The 10,216-nt window shown below is 54.5% G+C and overlaps 1 protein-coding gene across 1 annotated transcript; it reads left to right on the top strand.

Annotated features, from left to right (window-relative positions):
- The first annotated feature begins 329 nt into the window (after positions 1 to 329).
- On the top strand, positions 330 to 9,885 carry Ppp1r1b (protein phosphatase 1 regulatory inhibitor subunit 1B). Its single transcript, XM_020178051.2, has 7 exons — positions 330 to 996; positions 2,535 to 2,595; positions 2,896 to 2,918; positions 3,287 to 3,362; positions 7,317 to 7,505; positions 8,895 to 9,005; positions 9,094 to 9,885. Exons 1-7 carry the CDS (start codon positions 916 to 918, stop codon positions 9,141 to 9,143), a joined length of 591 nt encoding a protein of 196 aa, XP_020033640.1. The 5' UTR covers positions 330 to 915; the 3' UTR covers positions 9,144 to 9,885.
- The last annotated feature ends 331 nt before the right edge of the window (positions 9,886 to 10,216 follow it).

Below are 10,216 nucleotides of genomic sequence, written 5' to 3'. Positions count from 1 at the left end.
CCCACTCCCCAGCTATAGCACCACAGGCCCCTGGCACTCTTCACACACTCCCTGCCATGATGACTGACTTGTGTCCTCCCACGCACACCTCGTTCACACTCACTCGCTTTCTAGGACACCCCCATTCACAGCGTGACATGCTGGCACTCTTTCCTCCACCTCACAGGCCTCCCATGAAACTCCAAGAATCAGGGCCACGCAGTGGTTAAAGCCAGAGTCCTGTCTCCCAGCTGCCCGCTGTCCCTCTTCCCTTTCCTTCCCCCCTTCACACTCCCGGCTGGACTCCATCAATAATGCAGCTTGGAGTTCAGGGGAGACGGCAGGGGGCCCCGGCCCCGCTCCCCCAGCCCTGGCTCACACTTCCCACCCTCCTCCCAGCCCCAGGGGAGCACGATTCTCATTGCTCATTGGCCACTTTCTCCTAAGCCCTCCCTCCGAGCACCCGGGGGCCAGTCCCAGGCCGAGGGGACGGGCTGGGACCCCAGGGCTAGGACCAGAGAAGTGAACCCAGCAGAGACAGAGAGACGCGGAGAGGAAGAGAGGCAGAGGGGGGGAGACAGAGGCAGGTGGAGAGAGGCCGAGAAGAGACCTGCAGAGACACTCAGAGGACGGGAGGGAGAGGAGAGACGCGGGAGCCGGGCAGCCCGCGGGCGGAGGCGCGGGGGACCGAGGCAGCGAGCGTCCCGGCGCAGGATCGCGGCGGGCGAGCCCGGCAGGGGGGCGCCGAGCCCGGTGCGGCAGGCGAGCCCGGCGGCGGAGCCCTCCTCGCATTCTCACGCCTCCTCGCGCCCGGCGCGGTATTTTTATCAGTGCGGGATCAGCCTTCCTCCTCTTCCTCGCCGCACGCGCGGCTGGCAGCGTAGGGGAGCCGAGCCCGGAACAGCCGGAGACCCCAAGGCGCGCCCTAGCCCCGCCATGGACCCCAAGGACCGTAAGAAGATCCAATTCTCGGTGCCCGCGCCCCCCAGCCAGCTCGATCCCCGCCAGGTGGAGATGGTAAGGAAGCCGTGACCCACCCACCCCCCCCCCCCCCGCAGCACCCGCAACACACACCCGAGGTGCTGCCAGGCCACCCGCCCAGAGGATAGGGGATAAAGGAGGGCGGGGACCCTGCCTCGGCCACGACAGGGGGACCCGGACAACGCGTGAAGTTCGCTGGAGACTCAGGCAACTTTTTCTCCAGAGCCTCTGCTCTGAATCCGGGCGGGAGAATTCTGGCAGTGCGACCCGAGCAGGCTGGTTCCAGGGCAACTGTCCTTTCCGTCCTGAACAGTCTCCCTAGGCTACTCTCTTCCCCTAGGCTACCACCAGGATCACTCCGCCCTGGTTTCAGCCCCAGAGCTGGTCACACGCAAGAAACACGGTGCATCACGCATTGACTCTGTTACACAGCACAGGAGTCTGAGACTCCACTCCGCTACCCACGGCCTTGCTGGCCTTCAGTCCCACCTTGAATGCCTGGCCTGAGATCCTGGAACCCTGTTCTGACCTCTTTCTGCTATCAGACTCTACAGCCCCAACCTTAAGGAGAAGTGGTGACCAGTCATCCCTTCCAGGGGCTGGGAGGCTCCAAAGGTGGGGGCTTGAGACAGAGGTCTACAGCCCACAGCCTAGCAGGGGGCACTTGTTGCTGAGATGCTGCTGGCAATGAAAATGAGGCCAAGTCATTCTAGGGGAGAGTTGGGTGGAGTGGGCTGGAGGCTGGGCCTAAGCAGCTTTTGGTCTGGAGGGCAGTGCTGCAAGCTTGGCAGGGGGAGGTGATAAATTCAGCTTAACTCACCCGGTTCTCTCTGTGCATTTCCCTGGAGCTCAAAGGAGACCTAATTAACTGACAGTTGGTCTGATTGGCAAGATGGGGGGGGGGCACCCAGTGCCCCCACCACTGTGGTACAGCTTGGCTCAGGTAGTAAGGAAAACAACTTTCCATCGGCACTGGGTGGAGAGGCCTATAGTCTGAGAAAGACTGACCCACACCTCCAGAGACACCCCCAGGCTCCCTGGCATCAGGGGTCCAGGAGCACTACCTGTGCTCAGTGTAAAATTAGAGGTGCCTGCAGAGTCTGGCTCAGACTTCCTCTGCAGCTGGTTCCAGTCGTTTTGGATCCCTTTTTCTGACTTTAGGTGGTCAGGGCCTGTGAGCATCTTCCCCAAGAGGGCTCATCTCTGTCAGCAGGAGTAGCAGCGAGCTTCAGCTAGCTTCAGAAACTGAGAAGAAGGGCCTCAGTGGAAGAAGATAGAAGGGAGATGTTGGTTCTAGAGTAGGACAGGCAGGGCTGGGAATCAGTAATTGGGATTTTTCTAGCCCTTTGGACTCAGTGTGCTGTGTGACCTTGAGTACACTGTTGAATCTCTCTGACCCTCAGGGTTTTCATCTCTGTAAAATGAAGGGATTGAGTAAACTACGGAATTCCTTTCAGCCCTCATAGTCTTTGATTCAAAGACTCCCTGGGGACTCCAAAGCACTGCTCCTGCTCCCTGGGAGGCAGGGTGGACCTAGGGTGTCTATTCTACTCTCCCTTCCTCCTTCTTCTTAGATCCGGCGCAGGAGACCAACCCCTGCCATGCTGTTCCGCCTCTCAGAGCACTCCTCCCCAGGTAAGGCCTATTCTCTACTTCCCTCCCCACTCAGCCCAGGCTCCACCCTAACTCTGATGCCTTCCTGAGGGCCCTGCCAAATCCAGTGAGCAGGGAATAGAGCCAAAGACTGGGAAGTGAATAAGGTCTGGGAACCCAACTCTTTTGGGTTCACTTATTGGCATGGCACTTCTCAACAGTGGGAGGAAAAAGGCAACTTCCCATCTCTCCAGAGAACAAGGCTTTGGGGAAGGTAACTCAAATTCTTTCTCTCTCCTCTCCTCTTTCCCTCTGCTGGTGCATTTGATGTGACCCCCTCAGAAGAGGAGGCCTCCCCTCATCAGGTGAGTTTCCTGGGGCAGCTGGAAAGAGGCACATCTTGCCCTTTGGGTTGGGGTGGACAGGTGCCTACAAAGCCAGCCACCAACCCAGGGTGCCACAGGACACATTAGCATATCAATCGCACTTCTTCTGAGAGGGCCTGGTTCCAGGGTACCACCAGCAGGTCATTCTGTCTCAGATGTGGGTGGGGTGTCCAAGACCTAAGGTCCTGCCCTGAGCCAGGCCCTGGCTTGCAGGATCCTCCCAAACAAAGCAAGGGGGGCAGGTGTGGAGAGGGGGCTTGGTTTAGGTGCAGGATACATTGTCTAGCCTCTATAGTGGAGGTGGAAGGGGGCTGGAGTAGCTCCTTTCATCTGGCCCTTCCTTGCAGAGAGCATCGGGAGAGGGACACCACGTCAAGTCGAAAAGACCCAACCCCTGTGCCTATACACCTCCCTCTCTGAAAGGTAGGATCCCCAGGCCTGGCTGTCCCCTGGAGGCCTGGGACTGGGCTGATGTAGGGGAGGGAGGTGCAAAGTCAGTGGGAGGGATTGTTCCCCACACCTCAACCCAACTTCGAGAAGAGGCTGGTTCTTTTTTGGTCTGTCCTTGCAAAACACCAGCACCCTAGACTGAAAAAAGGGAGCTGTGGGCTTTAAAAGAGGGTTGTAGGGTTGAAAAAGAAGAGCTCGCTGGCCCAAAATGATAACAGGCATCAACGTGAAAGAGACTAATTCTGCAGTTCTACTGTACAAGCACGTGCTGGACCACCCCCCCACCCCATCAGAGGGCAGCTCCTCCTGTGCTGTCCCCTGCTCCCCCCTCCATTTCACCTCCCATTTGCACACATCTGCATCCTGGGCTCTTCCCTTGCCTGCTTTCCCCTTCTATATTAAAAGGCAAATCATTCCTGTAGCACACACTTATTGAGCACCTAGTATATGTCAGACCTCACTGCTAGGCAATGGATAAAATAAGAGGAATAAGATTTGTGGCTGGGCACAGTGGCTCATGCCTGTAATCCTAGCTACTCAGGAGGCAGAGGTTCAAGGGTAGCCAAGGCAAAAAGTTTGGAAGATCTTCTCTCAATCAATAAAAAGTGGACATGGTGGCATGCACCTGTCATCCCATCTACACAGGAAGCAGAAATAGAAAGATCATGGTCTAGGTGGCCTGGCCATAAATGTGAGACCCTATCTGAAAAATAACTAAAACAAAAAGGGCTTTGGGAGTAACTCAAGTGGTAGAGCCCCACTACCTAGCTGCCTAGCAGCTACCACTACTACCTTGCTGCTGCCTAGCAAGTGCAAGACCCTGAGTTCAAACCCCAGTACTGCCAAAAAAAAAATTATGAGCAAGATTTGAGGGCTGGAGGTGGTTGAGTGCTTGCTTAGCAAGCTCCTGGTTCATCCCCGGCACTGCTTAAAAACAAACAAACAAACAAAAACTCAGTAAGAGTTGATTCCTTCCCTCCTGTGTCCTTTGCTTCCTAGGGTCAGGAAGAGGGAGAATGAAGGATCATAGAACCAACAGGTAGGCAAGGCAGATAGAAGGAAGAAAGTGTGCAAGGGGCAGGAGGTATGAATCACAGGAGGCTTTAGGGCCAGCCTGGAGACTTGGTTTCTGGCCAGGGAGCTGTGGGAGATACACCTGTAGGAGAAGTAGGTGCAGACTGAATATGTGAAGGGCCTCTTCCTAACTAGGTGCCTGATGCCTATTTGACCCCACCTCAACTCCTTCCATGGAGGGAGGGAGGGAAACTGGAAGAGTGATGGGTAGGTTTAATATATTCCTAGCACCTGCCAAGGTCAACAGGTTCACCTGTTAGCACTCCTGCCCCAGGTGGGAGCAGAGCAGGGAGACTGGAAGGAGAGGAAGAAGGGCAGGGGCTCTTTCTCTCCTTCCAGGACAGGAAAGTGAAGGGACAGCTGCCGCAAGAGGAGGTCAGTGTGGAAGGAACTCCCCACCTGTAGGGATGTGTGGAAGGGCCCAAAGCAGGAACGAGGGAGAGTTGATAACATAAGAAGCCACCTCCTTCCCTCTCTAGGCAGGGTGGATGAGAGGAGAACTGTCCCTTGGGACCTTTTTTGGGGCATGGTGGGGGTTGAACTCAGTGTCTCAAGCATGCTAAGCACATGCTGTATTGCTGAGCTACAGCCCCTGTCCTCCCTGGGCTCATGATTGTGAGCGTGGGTAAGTGGGCTGGGGTAGGAGTTTAGGGTCAGGGTGCTTCCCGTGCACCCTGCAAAAGACAAGTACCCTAGGTTGAAAATGGCAGCTGTGGGCCTTACAAGCAGGTTGTAGGGTTGAAAAAGAAGAGCCGACTGACTCCAAATGGCAACAGGTGTCAGCATGAAAGAGACTCAGTTTGAGGCTCCACTCTGCAAAAGCACCCTGGACCACCACTACCCCATCAATAGGACAAAAATGTGCCCCACCTCACCTCTGTGGGTTAGTCTGAGTCTGGGTGGGGAGAAGCAGGGACTTGGAAAGTGGTCAGAAGAGGGATGAGCTCTCTGGGGCCTATGCTGGAGTTCTCAAGCTTAAAAAAGGAGGATTGGGATGGAGAGAGTTCAGGATCCCTGGGTGGGAAAGGGTAGACTCCAGAGGGCCCAGTGAGGCACATGGGAGGCTCATGGAGCACCAGTGGAGGCAGGCAGGCGGGTGCTGCACATACCTATTGTTGTCACTGTGGCTCCTGAACTAACTCTCCTCCCCTGGCTGGGGAAAAGGAAGCTGTCCTGGCTGCCACCTCCTCTCTCCCAGCCTCAGGGGCCCTTCTGAGGCCTTGGCAGACCTTATCCCTTTCAGGGCAAGGGCAAAGCCTGGCAGGGTTGGGGGCTTGTAGAGGAGGATTCAAGGCCCCCCAGCCCTCCAGGGAGAGTAGATAACACTGTCTTGGCTGGGGAGTGGTGAGGGGTTCTTCAAGGCCAGAGCTCTCACACTTGGCTCAAGATGAAACTTTGCCAACTCCCCAAGGCCAGAGTAGGTTGATTTATTGTGCTTTTATTGCCTGGGTAGTTTGCCCAGAGCCAGTGGGAGGCACTGGCCTGGGAGCTGAGGGCAGGGTGGGGCAGCAGGCACACACAATGCACCCTCTGTGCCTGTCCCTGAGTTGGCAGGATTGTGGGGCCCTGCTCACTGCACCGGAGGTTGGAGGTTTCCAGCCAGGATCTACCCCTTGGGCTGCTAAGGGGAGGGATGGCTGGCAGACCAAGGAGCCCTGTGGCCCTGCTCTGCTGGGCAGCATCTAGACTGAGGGCAGTGAATTCAGTGCCGCACATGCTCCAAAATCCCACCAGCCCCTGGTTCCCCTCTGACTCTATCCCAGTCTCAGCTCACAATGTTCCCTCAACCACTATCACTCCCCAGAGCCCCCAACCCTGGCACCTTTCTCCCAACCCCCTGCTCCTTTCCATCTTTGGGAAACTTCCCTCAGTGTTCCCTTCCTAGGCTGCATCTGAGCAGATCTTGGTGATGGTGGGGTGTTTGCTCCTTTCTAGGTCACCACAGAGTGAGCTGGGAACTTGGGGATGTGGGTCAAGATTGTGGGGGCCCGCATCTGAGCAGGCCACTTCCCCAGTACGGACTTCACAGGCTACAGACTGCTATGACCTCAGTAACAGAATCATTCCTGCTCTAGGAGCCTGGGGCAGGGTGTGTGGACTGACATCTAAGACTGCATAGTAGGGTCAGTGGAGTGCAGAATGGAGGTTGGGAGGGTGAGGGTGGCGGGAGGATAGGAATAAGCAGTAAAATTGGCAAATCCCTTGGCCCTGGCCCACAGGCCCAGTGCCTGCTGCTAGGGTTGAAACTGTTTGGCAGTTTCCAGTTCTGGGTACTTAGCAATGCAAGGTCAGGGAATGTTAAGCTGCTGCTGTGCCTGCCTGGTCTTGCCCAGCCTGGTTCCCTTTGGTTGGGGGAAAGTTTCCTGGTGCTAGTCTCTGGGGGCCCAGCATCTTAGGACAGCTTAAGAACCAACATGATCTGGTAAGAGCACCTGCCTAGCATGCATGAGGCCCTGAGTTCAAACCCCAGAACCATGCCAGGCATGGCTCATGCCTGTAATTCTAGCTACTCAGGAGGCAGAGATCAGGAGGATTGTGGTTTAAAGCCAGCCCAGGCAAATAGTTTGAAAGACCTGATCTCAAAATAAAAAAAAAAAAAACAGAAACAACCTTCACAAACCCCAGTACCAAAAATCAAAACAAAACAAAAACAACATGATCAAATCTATCCCCTGCTGTTCCCACCTTGGTCTGGCCCCCAAGTAGGCTGTCCCAGTAGGCTGGCCTACAATCTTTGGCCCTTGAACTTGGTCCCTGGAGAGGTTAGCTCTGCTCCAAACCTATGGGAAGGAGCTCTGTGGACTGCTTCTTGGTTCTGCTGACTCTTGCCTTCCTGGGTTCCCTCTGTGCCAGCTGTGCAGCGCATCGCTGAGTCCCACCTGCAGACCATCAGCAATCAGGCCTCGGAAGAGGAGGATGAGCTGGGGGAGCTTCGGGAACTAGGTTACCCAAGAGAGGAGGATGAGGATGAGGACGAGGATGAGGAAGAAGAGGAAGAAGAAGACAGCCAGGCTGAAGTCCTGAAGGGCATCAGGGGGTCTGGTAAGCTGAAGGGACTCTGATGTGCGGGTTGTACGACCATGGGTTAGGTGTGGGTCCTCCTTGAGTATCCTGGACACCCCTCCCAGGCCAGTTTCTTACACTGTACTGCAGGGATGCTGCAGGATGCCTCTCACTCATCCTCACCTGAGACCTGGCTTCCTCTATCTTTGGCTCATCCCTCTCTTGATTAGGTTTTTTTCCCTGAAAAAGTAAGGCAAGGGCATACAAGGTTTGAAGCTAGATCCCCCAATAAGGACTTCCCATCTATGAAAGCAAAAGGGTATGAAAAAACTTGGGGCTAGAGGAGTGAGAGTCCCACATCTCCCTATTTCTGAACCTAAGATGTGGTCTTTGCTGGGATGCAGGGGACTGGCTGATTTGCCTCCCTGTGACTGTTTGTTCCTTTTACTTAGGATGGGGTAGGAGGGTGCCCTCTAGTGTCCAGATGGGGAATCCAGGATTTAAGAACTCATCTGTTCCTCCACACCTCAGTTACAGAAGAAAAAAGGGCTTGGAGACTGGCCTAAAACTCAAAACTGCAAAGTCTGGGCGCTGGTGACTCATGCCTGTAATTCTAGCTACTCAGGAGGCAGATATCAGGAGGATTGAGGCTTGAAGCTAGCCCGGGCAAATAGTTCACAAGACTCTATCTCGAAAAACTCCTTCACAAAAAAGGGCTGGTGAAATGGCTCAAGATGTAGGCTCTGAGTTCAAACCCCAGAACTGCAAAAAAAAACCAAAAGCAAAACAAAAAAATTGCAGAGCCAGAGGCCCAAGGTCCAAAAAACCCCCCAAACCCCCCCCAAAAAAACCATAGGTCTCAAAGCCCAGAGAACCAGGCAGAAAGATCTCACCTCTCTCCCATGGTTATTTCTTCATGCCTAGCCATGCAAATTTGTGCCACATCTATCCCTCCTGGTGCACATTTCCATTATTTATGGGAACTGTTCAACCTTTGCACCCAGACAAGATGACTTGGGCCTCCTGTCTGAACCTCTGGTAGTGAGAGCCTCAGTGGGCTGGAAGAGTGAGTCAGCTCCCACTGAGACCCACAGAACAGAAAAGATGTGAGAGGAGATGTTCCCCAAGGACAAGCAGGAGGGCACTGGGTCACATGACTAGACTGCCAGGGAGCAACACCTAAGTGGATTGAGGGTGCTGGTGCTGGGCTGCACAGGTATTACCTTACTTAAGGTAATCTACAATGACCTTCTTACATAATAACTCCTTCAGAAAGATGCCAACTGCTGTACCTAAGTCATGGCCAGTCATTGAGAGTGCTCTGTCCAGTATGCCTCAGAAACCTTGGTCTCAGCCATCAGTTATAGCTAATGCTCCACAACAGTTGAATGGGCACTCAGAGCCTGTGTTTGTATGCTCTCTTTACAGCTGGACAGAAGATAACCTATGGCCAAGGCTTGGAGGGGCCCTGGGAGCGCCCACCCCCTCTGGATGAGCCCCAGAGAGATGAAAGCTCTGAGGACACAGCAGCACTAAGTGGTGAGGCTTGGTGTGGGATGTGGGGAGGACAGACAAGGACCTTGGTGGGTGGGGCCAGACCCTGAGTCCCTCTCTATTTGCCTTGCAGAGTGTGGGGAGGAGCCTCAGCGCCCTGGCCCCACTGAGCCTGGCACATAAGTTCCCAGCACTGCACCTCCCAGGAAATGGAGGGGGGCATTGCTGTTCTCCAGAAACCCACTCTATCCCCACCCTACTTTGTGCTCTTCCCTTCACCTGCTAGGGCTGTGGCTTCTGACTTTTAGAAGACTAAGGCTGGTCTGTGTTTGCTTGTTTGCCCACCTTTGGCTGATGCCCAGAGTCCCTGATGCCTATCCCTGCCAGTTGTTCCTTCATTCACCCAGTAAGAGGTGGGATAAGAGAGCCCTCATTGGAAATTTCAGGAAACCAGAAGCAAAGATTTGCCCTTCACAATTCTATTTCCCAGGTCCTCTCCCCTAGGCACAGGAGACCCACAGGGCAGGACCCTAAGATCTGGGGAAAGGAGGCACTAAGAACTTACAGGTGTGCCCTTAGATCTCCATCCTCTCTCCTATGAGGGACTTCAAGTCACCAACCCTTTCACTGGCTTCTACCAGGGCCCAGGACTCAGGCATCCTCTCCCCAGCCTCAACATTCTGGACATCATCCCCTTATGGCCCTTGTTCCTCCTGGGTGCTTGGAAGATGGACTGGCAGTGGCTGCTTTGTTGCATTTTGTTTGTGCTTTGATGCCAGGAATGCTGCCTAGTATATGTCCTTAGAGAGGGCACATGGTGGGAGGAGTCAGGTTCTCCTTGTCCTCCAGCTGTTCTGCCCTCTCTCCTTCTTCCCTGACTCCAGGTCTGAACCCCTCCTATGCTGTAATAAATGTTTGTAAATAATTGTGCTGAGACTCCTCTTTCAGGGGAAGGGGGAGAAAAGGGGTGGTAATGTCCTGATATGGAAGATTGGTGTTCATCTACCCACAGATCAGGATTTTTTTTGGTGGTACTGGGGATTGAACTCAGGGTGTAATGTTTGCTAAGCAAGCACTCTACCATTTGAGCCATGCCACCAGTTCCAGATCAGTATCTTGATCCTAGTGTTCAGTCCTCTAGTCTAGGACTGTTTCCTGCAGATAATAGGTTCAGGGCACTGTTTAGGAAGGACTACGGAAGCTCTAGCTCCTGCTGGGGATGGCTGAAAGAGGAGGTTGGGGTGGGGGAAAATAGA

The sequence above is a fragment of the Castor canadensis genome, chromosome 11, assembly GCF_047511655.1.
Source record: "Castor canadensis chromosome 11, mCasCan1.hap1v2, whole genome shotgun sequence".
Lineage (NCBI taxonomy): Eukaryota > Metazoa > Chordata > Mammalia > Rodentia > Castoridae > Castor > Castor canadensis.
The sequence above is the reverse complement of the archived record's forward strand: the minus strand, read 5'-3'. Positions and strand labels throughout refer to the sequence as shown.

Bases quoted from the DNA above. Each gene is read 5' to 3' on its own strand.
- Ppp1r1b (XM_020178051.2), top strand. From the start codon at position 916: ATGGACCCCAAGGACCGTAAGAAGATCCAATTCTCGGTGCCCGCGCCC. The intron at 997-2,534 runs GTAAGGAAGCCG...CCTTCTTCTTAG, and splicing joins ATCCCCGCCAGGTGGAGATG to ATCCGGCGCAGGAGACCAAC. The intron at 3,363-7,316 runs GTAGGATCCCCA...CCTCTGTGCCAG, and splicing joins TACACCTCCCTCTCTGAAAG to CTGTGCAGCGCATCGCTGAG.